Source organism: Bufo gargarizans, chromosome 5 (assembly GCF_014858855.1).
Source record: "Bufo gargarizans isolate SCDJY-AF-19 chromosome 5, ASM1485885v1, whole genome shotgun sequence".
Taxonomy (NCBI): Eukaryota; Metazoa; Chordata; class Amphibia; order Anura; family Bufonidae; genus Bufo; species Bufo gargarizans.
In genome coordinates, this window is record NC_058084.1 from 469,211,914 (window position 1) to 469,233,010 (window position 21,097).

General features: G+C 48.7%; 1 protein-coding gene across 2 annotated transcripts in view; it reads right to left on the minus strand.

The window, feature by feature from the left end:
• The window catches only part of LOC122938785 (nitric oxide synthase, endothelial-like), a 91,628-nt gene that overhangs the window by 70,191 nt on the left and 340 nt on the right, over positions 1-21,097 (minus strand). The window contains exon 1 of one of the 2 annotated variants that reach the window (XM_044294554.1): positions 14,397-14,660. The exons of the other annotated variant lie outside the window; for it this stretch is intronic. Coding sequence (XP_044150489.1) covers positions 14,397-14,515 — 119 coding nt within the window. The 5' untranslated portion in view covers positions 14,516-14,660. Of the gene's footprint in view, positions 1-14,396; positions 14,661-21,097 lie in introns of those variants that run through there. 2 annotated transcript variants of the gene reach the window in all.

The window sequence follows — 21,097 nt, forward strand, 5'->3', positions numbered from 1 at the left end:
TAATTACTGTAAATGCCATATGGAAAAACGGAACGAAAAAACGAACAGAAACACAACAGAAGCAAAAAACAGAACAATGGATCTGTGAAAAACGGACCGCAAAACACTGAAAAAGCCATACGGTCGTGTGAAAGAGGCCCTTTTTTTCAGTGTTTTGCAGTCCGTTTTTCACGAATCCGTTGTTTCCATTTCTGTTCCGTTTTTCTGTTCTGTTTTTCCGTATGGCATATACAGTATACAGTAATTACATAGAAAAAATTGGGCTGAGCATAAAATGTCGTCTCCCCAGCTGACCCAGTAAGCGGCATCTCCCCAGGTCCCACATTACTCCCTTCCGCCTCCATCCCGCCAACGCTTCCTGATGGACATGACCACCAGCATCGTGGTGCACAATCCAGATGTTCTCGTCATCCTCAGGCTCCTTCTGACAATGTCTGGGGGACATTTATTAAACATGTTGTGCCAGAATTATGGCCTAAAATGCGCCAAAAATAATGGCATTTTAATTTGCAACAAATATATCAAAAGTTGCAATTTACAAGTGGAAATGTCGCAAATATGCTTCAAAAGTCGCAAGTGCGGTCTGGACAGGGGGGTGGCTGAAATGGAGCATTTCAGTGCTATTGGCGTTAAAATGTTGCAAATCAAAAGAAATAGGCAAATAATCAAGTTGATATTTAAAAAAGGCACATTTTGCAAGTGCTCTGCGCCTTTTGATATATGAGATAAACAATTCACCAATTTTGATTTGTAACGTTAGTACTTTTTGGGCGCAAATGACGCCATTATTGATAAATGTCCCCCACTGTCTCTTCAAGTAGAACAAGTAGTATTTTCCTGACAAGGCGAATACACGTTTACCCTCCTTACATCGAACCAAAGACGGAACTGCACCAAATGTAAAATATACACCAGCCTCGGAGGTTGTACAGAGCCATAATAAAGAAACCCGCGCCCAGTGCTACATGGAGAGCCCCAACTAAACCCCAACAAATTAGGTGAATGGCCTCCGAAACCACTGCTTTTGGTGGGATCGGCCAACCATGGAATATGGAGGTGGGTGTTTCAAGTCTCTGCTGATTGCAGTTGTTGGGGACAAGTTAGGACCAGGCAGTTACGGTACTTTCACACTAGCGTTTTTGTTTTCCGGTATTGAGTTCCATCACAGGAGCTCAATACCGGAAAAAAACGGATCAGTTTTATCCTAATGCATCTGAATGGAGAGCAATCCGTTCAGGATGCATCAGTTCAGTCCCTCTTATGTTTTTTGGACAGATAAAATACCGCAGCATGCCGCAGTTTCTCTCCGGCCAAAAATATTGACTGCTTGCAGGAATGCCGGATCTGGTATTAATTTACATTGAAGTGCATTAGTGCCGGATCCGGCATAAAGTGTTCCGGCAAAACGGATCCGGCTTTCCGGTCTGCGCATGCGCAGACCTTTAAAAATGCCCAAAAAAATTATACCGGATCCGTTTGTCCGGATGACATCGGAGAGACGGATCCGGTATTTCAATGCATTTGTCAGATGGATCCGCATCCGTATCTGTCTGATAAATGTCATCAGTTTGCGTCCGGATTTCCGGATCCGGCAGGCAGTTCCGGCGACGGAACTGCCTGCCGGAATCCTCTGCCGCAAGTGTGAAGTACAGATTTCCATATTCCTGATCTTTTTCTTCTCATGGGAAATAAGCTATCGCCAGGGGAGTCTAGAGGGACATGGGGATCTGGAGGGGGACAGGGGCGTCTAGAGGAGGGACAGAGCAGTCTAGAGGGGGGACAGAGGAGTCTGGAGGGGGACAGGGGAGTCTAAAGGGACATAATGGTCTGGAGGGGTACAGGGGGGTCTGGAGGAGGACAGCGGGGACTAGAGGGACATGGGGTTCTGGAGGAGGACAGGGGGGTCTAGAGGGGGACAGATGAGTCTGGAGGGGGACAAGGGAGTCTAGAGGGGGGACAGAGGAGTCTGGAGGGGGACAGGGGAGTCTAGAGGGACAGAATGGTCTGGAGGGGTACAGGGGGTTCTGTAGGAGGACAGGGGAGTCTAGAGGGGGCAGAGGAGTCTGGAGGGTGACAGGGGAGTCTAGAGGAGGGGGGATAGAGGAATCTGGAGGGGAACAGGGGAGTCTAGAGGGGAACAGAGGAGTCTGGAGGGGACAGGGGAGTCTAGAGGGGGACAGGAGAGTCTGGAAGGCAGAGCAGCCTGGAGGGGGACAGGGGAGTCTAGAGGGGGACAGGAGAGTCTGGAAGGCAGAGTGGTCTGGAGGGGACAAGGGAGTCTGGAGGGGGACAGAGGAGTCTGGAGGTGGACAGGGGAGTCTAGAGGGGGATAGAGGAGTATGGAGGGGGACAGGGGAGTCTAGAAAGGGACAGAGGAGTCTGGAGGTGGACAGAAGAGTCTGGAAGGCAGAGCGGCCTGGAGGGGGACAGAATGGTCTGGAGGAGGACAGGGGATTCTGAAGGAGGACAGGGGAGTCTAGAGGGGGACAGAGCAATCTGGAGGTGGGCAGAGGAGTCTACAGGGGGACAGAGGAGTCTGGAGGTGGACAGGGGAGTCTAGAGGGGGACAGAGGAGTCTGGAGGGGGACAGAGGAGTCTGGAGGGGGACAGAGGAGTCTGGAGGGGGACAGGGGAGTCTAGAGGGGGACAGGAGAGTCTGGAGGGGGACAAGGGAGTCTGGAGGGGAACAGAGGAGTCTGGAGGTGGGCAGGAGAGTCTACAGGGGGACAGAGTGGTCTGGAGGGGGACAAGGGAGTCTAGAGGGGGACAAAGGAGTATAGAGGGAGACAGGGGAGTCTAGAAAAGGACAGAGGAGTCTGGAGGTGGACAGAAGAGTCTGGAAGGCAGAGCGGCCTGGAGGGGGACAGAATGGTCTGGAGGAGGACAGGGGATTCTGAAGGAGGACAGGGGAGTCTAGAGGGGGACAGAGCAATCTGGAGGTGGGCAGAGGAGTCTACAGGGGGACAGAGGAGTCTGGAGGTGGACAGGGGAGTCTAGAGGGGGACAGAGGAGTCTGGAGGGGGACAGAGGAGTCTGGAGGGGGACAGGGGAGTCTAGAGGGGGACAGGAGAGTCTGGAGGGGGACAAGGGAGTCTGGAGGGGAACAGAGGAGTCTGGAGGTGGGCAGGAGAGTCTACAGGGGGACAGAGTGGTCTGGAGGGGGACAAGGGAGTCTAGAGGGGGACAAAGGAGTATAGAGGGAGACAGGGGAGTCTAGAAAAGGACAGAGGAGTCTGGAGGTGGACAGAAGAGTCTGGAAGGCAGAGCGGCCTGGAGGGGGACAGAATGGTCTGGAGGAGGACAGGGGATTCTGAAGGAGGACAGGGGAGTCTAGAGGGGGACAGGGGAGTCTAGAGGGGGACAGAGAAGTCTGGAGGTGGGCAGGGGAGTCTACAGGGGGACAGAGGAGTCTGGAGGTGGACAGGGGAGTCTAGAGGGGGACAGAGGAGTCTGGAGGGGGACAGAGGAGTCTGGAGGGGGACAGGGGAGTCTAGAGGGGGACAGGAGAGTCTGGAAGGCAGAGTGGTCTGGAGGGGGACAAGGGAGTCTGGAGGGGAACATAGGAGTCTGGAGTTGGGCAGGAGAGTCTACAGGGGGACAGAGTGGTCTGGAGGGGGACAGGGGAGTCTAGAGGGACAGAATGGTCTGGAGGGGGACAGGGGAGTCTAGAGGGGGGCAGAGGAGTCTGGAGGGGGACAGAGGAGTCTGGAGGTGGGCAGGAGAGTCTACAGGGGGACAGAGTGGTCTGGAGGGGGACAGGGGAGTCTGGAGGGGGACAGGGGAGTCTGGAGGGGGACAGAGTGGTCTTGAGGGGGACAAGGGAGTCTGGATGGGGACAGAGGAGTCTGGAAGTGGACAGGGGAGTTTGGAGGGGGACAGAGTGGTCTTGAGGGGGACAAGGGAGTCTGGATGGGGACAGAGGAGTCTGGAGGTGGACAGGGGAGTCTAGAGGGGGACAGGGGAGTATGGAGGGGGACATGGGAGTCTAGAAAAGGACAGAGGAGTCTGGAGGTGGACAGAAGAGTCTGGAAGGCAGAGCGGCCTGGAGGGGGACAGAATGGTCTGGAGGAGGACAGGAGATTCTGAAGGAGGACAGGGGAGTCTAGCGGGGGACAGAGGAGTCTGGAGGTGGGCAGGGGAGTCTACAGGGGGACAGAGGAGTCTGGAGGTGGACAGGGGAGTCTAGAGGGGGACAGAGGAGTCTGGAGGGGAACAGAGGAGTCTGAAGGGGGACAAGGGAGTCTAGAGGGGGACAGGAGAGTCTGGAAGGCAGAGTGGTCTGGAGGGGGGCAAGGGAGTCTGGAGGGGGACAGAGGAGTCTGGAGTTGGGCAGGAGAGTCTACAGGGGGACAGAGTGGTCTGGAGGGGGACAGGGGAGTCTAGAGGGACAGAATGGTCTGGAGGGGGACAGGGGAGTCTAGAGGGACAGATTGGTCTGGAGGGGGACAGAGGAGTCTAGAAGGGGGCAGAGGAGTCTGGAGGGGGACAGAGGAGTCTACAGGGGGACAGAGTGGTCTGGAGGGGGACAGGGGAGTCTAGAGGGACAGAATGGTCTGGAAGGGGACAGGGGAGTCTAGAAGGGGACAGAGGAGTCTGGAGGTGGGCAGGAGAGTCTACAGGGGGACAGAGTGGTCTGGAGGGGGACAGGGGAGTCTAGAGGGACAGAATGGTCTGGAGGGGGACAGGGGAGTCTAGAGGGGGACAGAGGAGTCTGGAGGGGGACAGGGGAGTCTAGAGGGGGACAGAGGAGTCTGGAGGGGGACAAGGGAGTCTGGAGGGGAACAGAGGAGTCTGGAGGTGGGCAGGAGAGTCTACAGGGGGACAGAGTGGTCTGGAGGGGGACAAGGGAGTCTAGAGGGGGACAAAGGAGTATAGAGGGAGACAGGGGAGTCTAGAAAAGGACAGAGGAGTCTGGAGGTGGACAGAAGAGTCTGGAAGGCAGAGCGGCCTGGAGGGGGACAGAATGGTCTGGAGGAGGACAGGGGATTCTGAAGGAGGACAGGGGAGTCTAGAGGGGGACAGGGGAGTCTAGAGGGGGACAGAGAAGTCTGGAGGTGGGCAGGGGAGTCTACAGGGGGACAGGGGAGTCTAGAGGGGGACAGGAGAGTCTGGAAGGCAGAGTGGTCTGGAGGGGGACAAGGGAGTCTGGAGGGGAACATAGGAGTCTGGAGTTGGGCAGGAGAGTCTACAGGGGGACAGAGTGGTCTGGAGGGGGACAGGGGAGTCTAGAGGGACAGAATGGTCTGGAGGGGGACAGGGAGTCTAGAGGGGGGCAGAGGAGTCTGGAGGGGGACAGAGGAGTCTGGAGGTGGGCAGGAGAGTCTACAGGGGGACAGAGTGGTCTGGAGGGGGACAGGGGAGTCTGGAGGGGGACAGAGTGGTCTTGAGGGGGACAAGGGAGTCTGGATGGGGACAGAGGAGTCTGGAAGTGGACAGGGGAGTTTGGAGAGGGACAGAGTGGTCTTGAGGGGGACAAGGGAGTCTGGATGGGGACAGAGGAGTCTGGAGGTGGACAGGGGAGTCTAGAGGGGGACAGGAGAGTATGAAGGGGGACATGGGAGTCTAGAAAAGGACAGAGGAGTCTGGAGGTGGACAGAAGAGTCTGGAAGGCAGAGCGGCCTGGAGGGGGACAGAATGGTCTGGAGGAGGACAGGAGATTCTGAAGGAGGACAGGGGAGTCTAGCGGGGGACAGAGGAGTCTGGAGGTGGGCAGAGGAGTCTACAGGGGGACAGAGGAGTCTGGAGGTGGACAAGGGAGTCTAGAGGGGGACAGAGGAGTCTGGAGGGAACAGAGGAGTCTGAAGGGGGACAGGGGAGTCTAGAGGGGGACAGGAGAGTCTGGAAGGCAGAGTGGTCTGGAGGGGGACAAGGGAGTCTGGAGGGGGACAGAGGAGTCTGGAGTTGGGCAGGAGAGTCTACAGGGGGACAGAGTGGTCTGGAGGGGGACAGGGGAGTCTAGAGGGACAGAATGGTCTGGAGGGGGACAGGGGAGTCTAGAGGGACAGATTGGTCTGGAGGGGGACAGAGGAGTCTAGAAGGGGGCAGAGGAGTCTGGAGGGGGACAGAGGAGTCTACAGGGGGACAGAATGGTCTGGAGGGGGACAGGGGAGTCTAGAGGGACAGAATGGTCTGGAAGGGGACAGGGGCGTCTAGAGGGGGACAGAGGAGTCTGGAGGTGGGCAGGAGAGTCTACAGGGGGACAGAGTGGTCTGGAGGGGGACAGGGGAGTCTAGAGGGACAGAATGGTCTGGAGGGGGACAGGGGAGTCTAGAGGGGGACAGAGGAGTCTGGAGGGGGACAGGGGAGTCTAGAGGGGACAGGAGAATCTGGAAGGCAGAGTGGTCTGGAGGGGGACAAGGGAGTCTGGAGGGGGACAGAGGAGTCTGGAGTTGGGCAGGAGAGTCTACAGGGGGACAGAGTGGTCTGGAGGGGGACAGGGGAGTCTAGAGGGGGACAGAGGAGTCTGGAGGGGGACAGGGGAGTCTAGAGGGGACAGGAGAGTCTGGAAGGCAGAGTGGTCTGGAGGGGGACAAGGGAGTCTGGAGGGGGACAGAGGAGTCTGGAGTTGGGCAGGAGAGTCTACAGGGGGACAGAGCGGTCTGGAGGGGGACAGGAGAGTCTGGATGTGAATGAACCCAAAGTGTCTGTCTGGAGTAGGAAAAAGGCTCTTTTTTCTTTAAAACAGCACCCCTCTTGCACATGGCCGTGCCTGGAACTGCAATTTAATACCAACACAGCCGATGCACATGAGAGCAGATGTGTCTTTCTAATCCTGAATAAACTAAATAATAAAAGCCCCTACGGTACTTTCACACTTGCGTTATTCTTTTCCGGCATTTAGTTCCGTCCTAGGGGCTCTATACCGGAAAATAACTGATCAGTTTTATCCCCATGCATTCTGAATAGAGAGCGATCCGTTCAGGATGCATCAGGATGTCTTCAGTTCAGTATTTTTGACTTTTCAGGACTGAGATAATACCGCAGCATGCTACGGTTTTATCTCCGTCCAAAGTTCCGAACACTTGCCGGAATGCCGGATCCGGCATTTTTTCCTATTGAAATGCATTAATGCCAGATCCGTCCTCGAGTGTTCCGGCAAAACTGATCCGTTTTTGCGGTTTGTGCATGCTCAGACCACAAAAAATGTGAAAAAATAAATGCCGGATCCGTTTTTCCGGATGACACCGGAGAGACGGATCCAGCATTTCAGTATCCTGATCCGTCTGACAAATGCCATCAGTTTGCATGCATTTTGACGGATCCGGCAGGCATTGAAGTGAATGGGTCCGCATCCGAGCCGCAAAAACTGCGGCTCAGATGCGGACCAAAACAACGGCCGTGTGCATGAGGCCTTAGGGAGTGTTCACACGCAGCAGATTTGTGGCAGAAATGTACGGCGCTCTCCCTTTTATCAGCAGAAACAACCCTATGCTGCAGAGCCGTCCCCATACACATGTAGGCAAATCTACAGTATGGGTTCTCTAGTATAAATCCCCGCACCCTGCCTGGGGTCCTACCCATCTTGCTGTGCCTCATGCCTCTTTTTCATCCTATGGTCTATGGCTGGCTGACTTAAAATGTTTCTTAAAGGGTTAACCCAGCTGAGGTCCATTCCCTGTGAGAAATGATCCAGTGTCTGGCAGGGCCGGCTACCATCATTGTTCCCTTTCCCAGCAGGATACAATGAGGGAACACGACACGGTGCTGCCTGCACGGGATAGTGTCAGGTGCGGGGCCGGGGTTGTCAGACAGACCCCTGGGAGGCGTTCAGATATCATCACCTGCACCCGCGCACTCTGCACATCCTATAGCCCCTAGCACTTGGCTGCAGAGCTTGCAATTATCATGGTGACGACGAGGTACAAATCCCGAGATCTGGACATTAAACTCAGACACATTCCAAGCAACTTGTCACACCTACACCTTCATACGCCGGCCTTAATTCCCTTGCGCTGGCCGCGGATGCGCCAAAGTTATAGGCGCAGGGCTCTACAGAGCTTTGGCGCTTGGTTCCGCCGGCCATGCGACATGATTTAAACTAGGCCAGCTCCTTTGGTGGCATAGAAAATGGTAAATGGGACCACCCACCCACCCACGCCATGCCCCCTTTTTCCACCACCTTGAGCGCGGAAATCCCTTTGCAACAAAATCGGCGCCTTAAATACGCCAATAAGTGGTGTATATTTCTTAATAAATGACCCCCATAAAGCTTATAGCTTTTCTAATAGATTTTTTTTATTGTTTTATACTTTCTATTTTCAAGCTCTGATTGCTGTCAGTGAATGAAAACACTGTCATTTTCATTCATAGTCAGTAATCCTGTACAGAGTGGGTGAATACAATACACCAGGGAGCGGCAGCCTCCGGCACGCCAGCTGTTCTGAAACTACAACTCCCAGAGTCCTCCTCTCACTTCTATGGGAATTACAAGCACCACAGAGCAAGTGTGCATGCTGGGAGTTGTAGTTTCACAGCAGCTGGCCCCTGGTCTAGACAATACTCTGTGGGGCACATTTTTAGGAGTAAAAAAAGACTGGAATATTTGAAACCCCCGTCTTCATTACCTCAAATTTATGATCCCAGAATAAATCAGCTTAAAGGGGTTGTTCGGGTTCAGAGCTAAACCTGGACAGCCCTCCATTTTCACCCCGGCAGCCCCCCTGACATGAGCATCGGAGCAGTTCATGCTCCGATGCTCTCCTTTGCCCTGCGCTAAATCGCGCAGGGCAAAGGCATTTTTCTGAGTTCCGGTGACATACCGGGCTCTCTATGGGGCTGACAGGCAGCCCGGTGACGTCACCGGCACTGATGGGCGGGATTTGGCTCTGCCCTAGCCAGTAAAACGGCTAGGGCAGAGCTAAAGCCCGCCCCTCAGAGCCGGTGACGTCACCGAACACACTGCTGGGCGGAAGTTACCGCCCGGCAGTGTGTTATTGAAAACACAAGAGCCCGTGCCCTGCGCGATCTAGCGCAGGGCACGGGAGCGCATCGGAGCATGAGATGCTCCGATGCCAGGCTCAGGAGGGCTGCCGGGGTGAAAATAAGGGTATGTCCGGGTTCAGCTCTGAACCCGGACAACCCCTTTAAGGCCTCATGCACACCAACATATTTCCTTTCCGTGTCCGATCCGTTTTTTTCGCGGACCGTATACTAAACCATTCATTTCAATGGGTCTGCAAAAAAAATGGAAGTTACTCCGTGTGCATTCTGTTTCCGTATTTCCATTCCGCAAAAAAATAGAACATGTCCTAATATTGTCCGCATTACGGACACGGATAGGACTGTTCTATCAGGGGCCAGATGTTCCGTTTCGCAAAATACAGGACGCACTTGGACGTCATCCGTATTTTTTGCAGATCCATTTTTTGCAGACCGCAGGTCGTGTGCATGAGGCCTAATCGTGTTTGGTTTGGTTGTTTTAGTGTAAAACGGGTTCATATTCACTAAGACTTGTCTCATTGGTTTACGCATGAAAAAATTGTGCAAATGACCGGAAAAAAGGGGGGCCATTTACTAAGCTCGCCTTTCTTTTAAATAAAAAAAAACTAAACAGACATATCAGCAAAGTCTGTCTTCAACTTGCGCCTCATTTATTAACCCTTAATAAATCTGGGCTGTATTTTTTGCTTAAAGGGTTTCTACCACTTAGGTGTCACATATTTGGCTGTCAGACACTAGCGATCCGCTAGTGTCTGCTCTGCCCAACCATCCTAATATAATTGCTTTTGGGGCGGTGGTTTGGCTAAAAAAACTACTTTTATTAATATGCTAATGAGCCTCTAGGTGCTATGGGGGCGTCATTAGCACCTAGAGGCTCCGTCTACCTTCAGAAACTGCCGCCGCCGAGCGCGTCCCTCCAGCCCGCCCATCTCCTCCTGAATGCGATCCTCGTATGTATTCTGCGCATGCGCAGTGAATGTCTGACCGCTTCCTTGCTCAGACATCTCCACTGCGCCTGCGCGATGACGCCATAGTGCTCTGAGGAACAGGCGCAGTGGAGATGTCTGAGCAGGGAAGCTGTCAGACATTTACTGCGCATGCGCCGAATACAGGCGCTCACAAGGAGGATCGCATTCAGGAGGAGATGGGCGGGCTGGAGGGACGCGCTGGGGGCGGCAGTTTCTAAAGGTAGACGGAGCCTCTAGGTGCTAATGACGCCCCCATAGCACCTAGAGGCTCATTAGCATATTAATAAAAGTAGTTTTTTTAGCCAAACCACCGCCCCAAAAGCAATTATATTAGGATGGTTGGGCAGAGCAGACACTAGCGGATCGCTAGTGTCTGACAGCTAAATATGTGACGCCTAAGTGGTAGAAACCCTTTAAGGCCTCTTGCACACAAACATTTTTTTTTCAGTTTCGTTTTTGCAGATTCTGTTTGCGGTCCGTATGCGGAACCATTCATTACAATGGTTCCGGGAAAAAAACAGAATGTACTCCATATGATGCATTCCGTTTCCGTATTTCCGTTCTGCTGAAAGATAGAACTTGTCCTATTATTGCCCGCAAATAACGTTCCGCGACTAGTGTTGAGCGAACTTGTGTTTTAAGTTCGGTGTCTAAAGTTCGGGTTATCGAAGAATCCCGTTATGGATTCCGCTACCACGGACCATAACGGAATTTTGAATCCATAACGCGATTCTTCGATAACCTGAAGCTGAACTTTAGACGCCGAACTTAAAACACAAGTTCGCTAAACACTATCCGTGACTCCTATCAATTCAATGGGTCCTAAAAAAAAACGGAATGCATACGAAATGCATCCGTATTTCTTCCGTATCCATACCGTTTTTGCGGAACCATCTATTGAACATTTTATACCCAGCCCAATTTTTTTATGTACTTACTGTTTAAACATTATTGTATGCTTCCGTTTCCTTTTGCGATCTCTCAAAATTGGATCACAAACGGAAACCAAACGGAAAAATGGAACAGCGAAACGGAACGGAAGCGGAAAGACTACTGAAACAAAAAACGTGAAAGACGGATCGCAAAATACAGAAAAAGCCATATGGTCGTGTGCGAGAGGCCTAAGTCTGACCTCTAGTGGTCGTTTTCTTGTAAGACAGGTTTATATTCACTAAACTGGTCTTACTAGAATGCGCATAAAAATGTGGCACAAGTGAGCTGAATGTTAGCGAACGTCTCCGTGAAAGTAGGCAAATTGTGGAGCAATTTACCATTCAAAACAGAGCCAGAAAAGTACGCCAGCCCTGGGGTGGTGTAGAAATTAGACTGTTTTTACAACAAAATCTGGTGCACACCTACATAAATAGGATGGAATTTAGGCCCCTTTCACACGAGCGAGTATTCCGTGCGGGTGCAATGCGTTAGGCGAACGGATTGCGCCCGCACGGAATCCGGACCCATTCATTTCAATGGGGCTGTATACATGTGCGTTGGTTTTCACGCGTCACTTAGGCTTTTTACTCATGAAAACAGGTGAATGCACAATAGTAAATGGGCCCCTATCTCTTTCAATGCCAAAAATTGCGCAAGTTCCCCCTTAAAACATATAGGAAAAATACGCCTGGTCAGGAGTAGAGTAGAAATAAGGCTGTTTAGGTGCAAAAAAAGGCACACAATGTAAATACATAGAAAATAAGGCACAAAACAACTCCAAAAATTAGTCTCAAAATAAGGCCTCATGCACACGACAGTTGTTTCTATCGGTCCGCAAAATGGGGTTCCGTTGTTCCGTGATCCGTGTCCGTTTTTGTTCCTGTGTGTCATCCTTTATTTTTGGAGGACCACCAGACATAAAGGAAAGTAAAAAAAAGTCTAAGACAGGTTCGCCATGAAAATGATAGGAAAAAAACGGATGACAATCTTGTGTGCCTCCGCGTTTTTTAGCGGTCCCATTGACTTGAATGGGTCCGCGAACCATTTTCCGCGAAAATAATTGGACAGGTTATATTTTTTTGACGGACTGGAACCATGGATCACGGACACGGGTGGCAAACGGTGCATTAGCCGAGTTTTCAACAGACCCATTGAAAATCAATGGATCCGCAGAAAATCACGAAAAACAGCACAACGGACACGGAATAAAACAACGGTCGTGTGCATGAGGCCTAAGAATTGGACGAACAAGGCGCAAACACGTCCTAAACAGGTGCAACACCAATTGGTACATGAGACTTACAGAAGAAGACGGTCTGAAACAGCTTTTTTACCTCTGAAAATAGGCGCAGACTTTACTATAGTGAATGCGCCCCATCACCTGCGCCCGCGCGCGCTGCAGATCGGATAGCCCCTAGCACTTGGGTGCAGAGCCTGAAATTATCATGGTGATGACGAGGCACCAATCACGAGATCCAGACATTAAACTCAGACGTTTTCCTATCTTATAAGCAGGTTCATAAAGCTTATACAATAGGCATTTTTCTAATAGATCACTATTTTCAAGCTTTGATTGCTGTCAGTGAATGAAAACATTGCAGTTTCCATTCAGAGGCAGTAAACCTGTACAGAGCGGGTCCTGCTCTCAGGAGAGAACAGGATACAATTGTATCAGTCTTGAGACAATGCTCTGTGACTGCAGACTGATACATTGTAGCAAACTGGAGAGCTCTGCGGCTGCTGATGGGTCAGCTCACATTACCGTTGTGTTGTCAAACAGAGGAACAGGAAAAAAAAGGAAACAAGAAAGTGATGGGTGTAACGTTGAGCACGGGCTGTGCTCCGTCTGTGCAAGATCCTTCAGGCTTCACTTATTTTTAACAGAAGAAAATACAGAACTTTTTCTCTCATCAAAAATAACCAAAACCTGACGGATCTGGCACAGACGGAGCACAGCCCGTGCTCAACGTTACACCCATCACTTTTTTGTTTCCTTTTTTTCCTGTTCCTCTGTTTGACAACACAATGGTAATGTGAGCTGACCCATCAGCAGCCGCAGCCGCAGAGATTTCCAGTTTGCTACAATGTATCAGTCTGGAGTCACAGAGCATTGTCTAGCACAACGATGGCCAACCTGAGGCTCTCCAGCTGTTGCAAAACTACAACGCCCATCATGCCCGGACAGTCTACAGCTATCAGCCTACAGCAGCGCATGGTGGGAGTTGTAGTTTTACAACAGCTGGAGAGCCGCAGGTTGGCCATGCCTGGAGCATATACTCTTCTGCGGTGATGTGGAGCAGGTAAGTATAATCCTGCCTGGGGGCACTCGCTAAATAATCATTTTTCCTTGAGAACCCCTTTAGGCCTCTTTTACACAGGCGTTCCGGATGCGTCGCGAGTGCATTGCGGGAAACCCGCACAAGTAGGCAGGCAATTGCAGTCAGTTTTGACTGCGATTGCGTTCCGATGTTGATTTTTTTCCGCGCGAGTGCAATGCGTTTTGCACACTCGTGAGAAAAAACTGAGTGTGGTACCCAGACCCGAACCCGGACTTCTTTACTGAAGGTGTTCTATTCATTTTATTATTTTCCCTTATAACAGGGTGTTCAGGACGGATCTGTCTTGGCTATGTTATAGGCAATATAAACGGATCCGTTCTGAACGGATGCAGGCGGTTGTATTATCGGTGAAGGATCCGCACCAAACGCGAGTGTGAAAGTAGCCTAAGGCCTTTTTCTGACATCAGGGAATCGCGGACGTGGCTCTCCATGGACAGCACACGTACCCACTGACTTCAATGTGGTCCATGGCGACACAACGGAAGCGCGCCCTATTCCATGATTACCTATCCCTCATGTACATTATGGTCTATGAAAACCACAGAACAACACGGATGTCATCCGTGTTTAGGGCTCATGCGCATGACCTTATATTATTTCAGCATCCGCAAAATACGCAGACAGCGCTCTGTGTGCCGCCCGCATCCATATTTCCGTTCCGCGGCACAGCAAAAACAGATGGAACATTTCATATTCTGGTCCATATTACGGACAAGGATAGGACAGTTCTATAATGGGCTGGACGTTCCGTTCTGCAAAATGCAGAGCGCACACAGCCGCTATCCACAGTTTGCGGACCACAAAACATGTTACAGTTATGTGCATGAGCCCTTAGTCTGTGACGGACCATTGGCAGGAGATACTCAGACGCTCATGAAACTATTTTCAGCCTGGCTGTGTCCGTGGAATACAGATGACACAAAGAGTGCAAAAAACGGACACGCGAACCAAACACGGATACTTCACGGACATCTTCGGTGAACCACTGACCATCTGGTCACAGATGTCATCATGGACAGTTTTCTTGCTCCAGGTACCCCACTCTTCATCTAGAGTAAGTGGAATAACAATGCAAAATGCACAAATAAGCCCAAAAAGTCACAAAACTGACGGGATTCCGGAGCGCGGCACCATCCATGCCCTATGTCTAAGTACAGATGTGCAGCTGCTTCCATCCTCTACCTGCCGGACTGTGCTCGCCTCAGTGACCACTCACCTGGGGGTCCCCTCCTCGGTCAGCGGCACCTCTTCCTCGGGCAATTCCTCCTCCTTGCAGCAGAAGTTTAAGGAGAAAGGAGACGGCAGGTTCTTGAGGCGGCTGGCGGAGTTCCCCATTTATAAATGGGTAAATCTCACTCCTAGAACTCGGCAGAGTAAGACTCTGAGACAGGAAGTGTCTTTTCCTTTTCCCCCCCAAATAACAATGCCTAGGAGCAGCCCTTCCCAAACGAGGTAGACCCCCGCCACCACGAGACTGCCCTCCTGACCGGAGAAGTGGTGCCCGGGGGTGGGGGCACCTGGTGTAATGTCAGACTGATGCTCCATGAGATTTCCTCACCCAATTATTACAAAATGTCACCACAGTGTCCCAATGATTAACCCCTGGCATGCCAGAAAAGCACAGTGCCGAGAGTGTCATACATAATAGGCTTAGATACACAGTTCTGTGACATCACTGTGTTTATTATCCCTGTACTGTGACATCACTGTGTTTATTATCCCTGTACTGTGACATCACTGTGTGTATTCTCCCTGTACTGTGACATCACTGTGTTTATTATCCCTGTACTGTGACATCACTGTGTTTATTATCCCTGTACTGTGACATCACTGTGTGTATTATCTATGTTCTGTGACATCACTGTGCTTATTTATTATCTCTGTGCTGTGACATCACTGTGTTTATTATCTCTGTACTGTGACATCACTGTGTTTATTATCTATGTTCTGTGACATCACTGTGTTTATTTATTATCTCTGTACTGTGACATCACTGTGTTTATTATCTCTGTACTGTGACATCACTGTGTTTATTATCTCTGTACTGTGACATCACTGTGTTTATTATCCCTGTACTGTGACATCACTGTGTTTATTATCCCTGTACTGTGACATCACTGTGTGTATTTCTCTGTGCTGTGACATCACTGTGTGTTATTATCCCTGTGCTGTGACATCACTGTGTGTATTATCCCTGTACTGTGACATCACTGTGTGTATTATCTCTGTACTGTGACATCACTGTGTGTATTATCTCTGTACTGTGACATCACTGTGTTTATTATCCCTGTGCTGTGACATCACTGTGTGTATTATCCCTGTACTGTGACATCACTGTGTGTATTATCTCTGTACTGTGACATCACTGTGTGTATATCTCTGTACTGTGACATCACTGTGTTTAATTTATTATCTCTTACTGTGACATCACTGTGTTATTATCTCTGTACTGTGACATCACTGTGTTTATTATCTCTGTACTGTGACATCACTGTGTTTATTATCTCTGTACTGTGACATCACTGTGTTTATTATCTCTGTACTGTGACATCACTGTGTTTATTATCCCTGTACTGTGACATCACTGTGTTTATTATCTCTGTACTGTGACATCACTGTGTTTATTATCCTGTACTGTGACATCACTGTGTGTATTATCTCTGTACTGTGACATCACTGTGTTTATTATCTCTGTACTGTGACATCACTGTGTGTATTATCCTGTACTGTGACATCACTGTGTTTATTATCCCTGTACTGTGACATCACTGTGTTTATTTATTATCTCTGTACTGTGACATCACTGTGTTTATTTATTATCTCTGTACTGTGACATCACTGTGTTTATTATCTCTGTACTGTGACATCACTGTGTTTATTATCCCTGTACTGTGACATCACTGTGTGTATTATCTCTGTACTGTGACATCACTGTGCTTATTATCCCTGTACTGTGACATCACTGTGTTTATTATCCCTGTACTGTGCCATCACTGTGTGTATTATCTCTGTACTGTGACATCACTGTGCTTATTATCCCTGTACTGTGACATCACTGTGTTTATTATCCCTGTGCTGTGACATCACTGTGTTTATTATCCCTGTATTGTGACATCACTGTGTTTATTATCCTGTACTGTGACATCACTGTGTTTATTATCCTGTACTGTGACATCACTGTGTTTATTATCCATGTACTGTGACATCACTGTGTTTATTATCCCTGTACTGTGACATCACTGTGTGTATTATCCCTGTACTGTGACATCACTGTGTTTATTATCCTGTACTGTGACATCACTGTGTGTATTATCCCTGTACTGTGACATCACTGTGTTTATTATCCCTGTACTGTGACATCACTGTGTGTATTATCCCTGTACTGTGACATCACTGTGTTTATTATCCTGTACTGTGACATCACTGTGTTTATTATCCCTGTACTGTGACATCACTGTGTTTATTATCCCTGTACTGTGACATCACTGTGTTTATTATCCTGTACTGTGACATCACTGTGTTTATTATCCCTGTACTGTGATATCACTGTGTTAATTATCTCTGTACTGTGACATCACTGTGTTAATTATCTATGTTCTGTGACATCACTGTGTTTATTTATTATCTCTGTACTGTGACATCACTGTGTTTATTATCTCTGTACTGTGACATCACTGTGTTTATTATCTCTGTACGGTGACATCACTGTGTTTATTATCCCTGTACTGTGACATCACTGTGTTTATTATCTCTGTACTGTGACATCACTGTGTTTATTATCTCTGTACTGTGACATCACTGTGTGCATTATCCTGTACTGTGACGTCACTGTGTTTATTATCCCTTTACTGTGACATCACTGTGTTTATTATCTCTGTACTGTGACATCACTGTGTTTATTATCCCTGTACTGTGACATCACTGTGTTTATTATCCCTGTACTGTGACATCACTGTGTTATATCTCTGTACTGTGACATCACTGTGTTTATTATCCTTGTACTGTGACATCACTGTGTTTATTATCCTTGTACTGGGACATCACTGTGTTTATTATCCCTGTACTGTGACATCACTATGTGTATAATCCCTGTAATGTGACATCACTATTTGTATAATCCCTGTACTGTGACATCACTGTGTGTATAATCCCTGTAATGTGACATCACTGTGTGTATTATCTCTGTACTGTGACATCACTGTGTGTATAATCCCTGTAATGTGACATCACTGTGTGTATTATCTCTGTACTGTGACATCACTGTGTGTATAATCCCTGTAATGTGACATCACTGTGTGTATTATCTCTGTACTGTGACATCACTGTGTGTATAATCCCTGTAATGTGACATCACTGTGTTTATTATCTCTGTACTGTGACATCACTGTGTTTATTATCTCTGTACTGTGATATCACTGTGTAAATTCCATAGTAGAATGTCTTTGGAGTACCGGAGAACACCCACACAAACACAGGGAGAACATACAAACTCCATGCAGATGTTGTCCTTGGTCGGATTCAAACCCAGAACCCCAGTGCTAACCACTGAGCCACCATGCTGTGACATCACTCTGAGCATTATACTTGTAAAGGGACATCACCTATGAATGGTGGACCTAGAGTCATCTATACAGAGGTTATAATCCTGCCTGTGATGATAATGATAATATTGTATTGGTTATTACTCAGACCTTATAATTACATGACTATGGGAGGGGAACCATATGAAAGTAACCCCAATCATGTGATCGAAAGAATCGCACACATAGACGACATGTTTAGATTCAATTGATAGTAATTTCCAGAGGGACAATACTCTGGTACTGACCAACTGTATTATAAATGATTAATTAATAAGAAATCAAAATGAAATTAAAATGTATGCATTTAAAATTAATATGATATAAAAAAAATATATATTCTGTGAGATCTGTGTCTATATACAATACGCACAATAACTGGTTGTGTGTGAATATACATAATCACGAGATTTTGCCTACATATCCCATATCAACATGAATATAAGTATAAAGAAAAAATAAATACATACAAATCATAAATTAATTTCAAAAGCTCCATTAAGACCAAAAGGATTTCTCGTCTTCTTATGGATTGTAGACCATTACGTTCAGGGCCGGTGCTACCATAAGGAAGACCAAGCGGCTGCCTTAGGGCACACCCTGGGAGAGGCCGGAAAAATGAAGCTTCTTATTTTCTTAAATGTGACATGGATGGAGGGGGAGAAATGTGACATGGATGGAGGGGGAGAAATGTGACATGGATGGAGGGGGAGAAATGTGACATGGATGGAGGGGGAGAAATGTGACATGGATGGAGGGGGAGAAATGTGACATGGATGGAGGGGGAGAAATGTGACATGGATGGAGGGGGAGAAATGTGACATGGATGGAGGGGGAGAAATGTGACATGGATGGAGGGGGAGAAATGTGACATGGATGGAGGGGGAGAAATGTGACATGGATGGAGGGGGAGAAATGTGACATGGATGGAGGGGGAGAAATGTGACATGGATGGAGGGGGAGAAATGTGACATGGATGGAGGGGGAGAAATGTGACATGAATGGAGGGGGAGAAATGTGACATGGATGGAGGGGGAGAAATGTGACATGGATGGAGGGGGAGAAATGTGACATGGATGGAGGGGGAGAAATGTGACATGGATGGAGGGGGAGAAATGTGACATGGATGGAGGGGGAGAAATGTGACATGGATGGAGGGGGAGAAATGTGACATGGAGGGGAGAAATGTGACATGGATGGAGGGGGAGAAATGTGACATGGATGGAGGAGGAGAAATGTGACATGGATGAAGGGGGAGAAATGTGACATGGATGGAGGGGGAGAAATGTGACATGGATGAAGGGGGAGAAATGTGACATGGATGGAGGGGGAGAAATGTGACATGGATGGAGGGGGAGAAATCTGACATGGATGGAGGGGGAGAAATGTGACATGGATGGAGGGGGAGAAATGTGACATGGATGGAGGGGGAGAAATGTGACATGGATGGAGGGGGAGAAATGTGACATGGAGGGAGGGAAATGTGACATGGAGGGGGAGAAATGTGACATGGGGGCATAATGGCTGACATGGGGGGGGGTAATGGCTGACATGGGGGGCTGATGGCTGACATGGGGGGCATGATGGCTGACATGGGGGCATGATGGCTGACATGGGGGGCTGATGGCTGACATGGGGGGTAATGGCTGACATGGGGGGCTGATGGTTGACATGGGGGGGTAATGGCTGACATGGGGGGCATGATGGCTGACATGGGGGCATGATGGCTGACATGGGGGGCTGATGGCTGACATGGGGGGTAATGGCTGACATGGGGGGCTGATGTCTGACATAGGCGTCTGATCTGAGGCATTGGGGTCTGATCTGAGGTCTGATTAACATTGGGGGTCTGATTGCTGGTCTGACCTGAGGTGTAATGGAAAATATGTTTTTCTTATTATCCTCCTCTAAAAACTAGGTGCGTCTTAGAGGGCGAAAAATACGGTCTTCAAACCAGCGATTGTCTGAAGCAGAGAGAAGATACCAGGACCACACAGAGGAGAGGCCGGCTGCTGCAGACTGGACCAGGGTCAGGTGAGCTGCGAGGTGGGGGGGGGGGGGGCGCTAAAATGTAGCTTCGCTTGTGTTGGCAAAAATCCTTGTACCGGCCCTGATTACGTTGATGTACCGGTATCTGCTCAATAGGGATAATTTTAAAACCTAGGTAGGAACCTTCGTGTTTGTCAGCTGCATGTCTCTGTGCTTGAGAATGTTTTTCCTTATGTTAGACCTGTGTTTATTTAACGTGTTCACCACACATGCGTCTGGATTGTTCACATTTGCAGCTTCCAAACACTACATTTTGCCTGTGTCAACTCTGATGCCCTTTCACATGCTGACCGCACTGCGAGGCTATCCCTTGCTTAAGAATCTCGTGCTTAGGACCTCTCGTTGTTCATGGAAGTCGCTATCTCGAGTGCAATATCGTCTTGATCTTTTGAATTGGCTATAGGGAATGTAAACCTTCCATTTCTCGATGTGGCTATCCACACGGGTTAGAATAGAAGGGCCCTCATTGGACAATTCTAAATCTAAATATTCTATTCTGGATTGGTTGTGAGTACTGGTAAAGGAGAGTCCCCAAATGTTGTCATTCAGATACCCAGTGAATTGTTCCACCGTTCCTGTATCTCCATCCCAAATAAAAACTAGATCATCTATATACTGTTGGAAAAACACTATATTGTCTTCCCAATACTTCGTTTTGTAAATGTATTAGGTCCCCAAATTTCCCCATGAACAGATTTGTGAAGCTGGGTGCGAATCTTGTACCCATAGCGGTCCCCCGGATCTGTTGATAGGTTTGATCCAAAAATAGGAAAACTTTTTGGGTCAATATGAATCTGATCCCTTACAAAATGAAATCCCCTTGATCTAACAGCATAAGTGGATCTTCATTGAAAAATTGAGAAATGCAAATTGATACCAAGATCATCTATATACATAATATTCGAATGGGGGGGTGGTACTTCCAGGGTTAACCATCAATAGTTTTCTTTCCCCTCTATAGTCTTCAAAATATTAGTGAGAGATGTTGAATCTTTTAGATATGAATCTAAATTTAACACATATTTTTGTAAGAAGATGTCTACATGATGGGATAAATTGCAGGTAAGGGATGATGATGAGATGACTAGTGAAAAGTTACCTGCACATAACAAAGTCTTGACATAGACTAGGCCTACTTGTCAATGCATAATTTAATATTTTTATTTTTTTTAAAGAATCTGAGAAATTTGATAAAAAGGAACTAATTATAGTCTTGCACAGGCGTAATGCACCTCCTGCATCCTGCGGTGATGGAACTACAAGTCTCATCATGCCTTGTAGGCTGCAG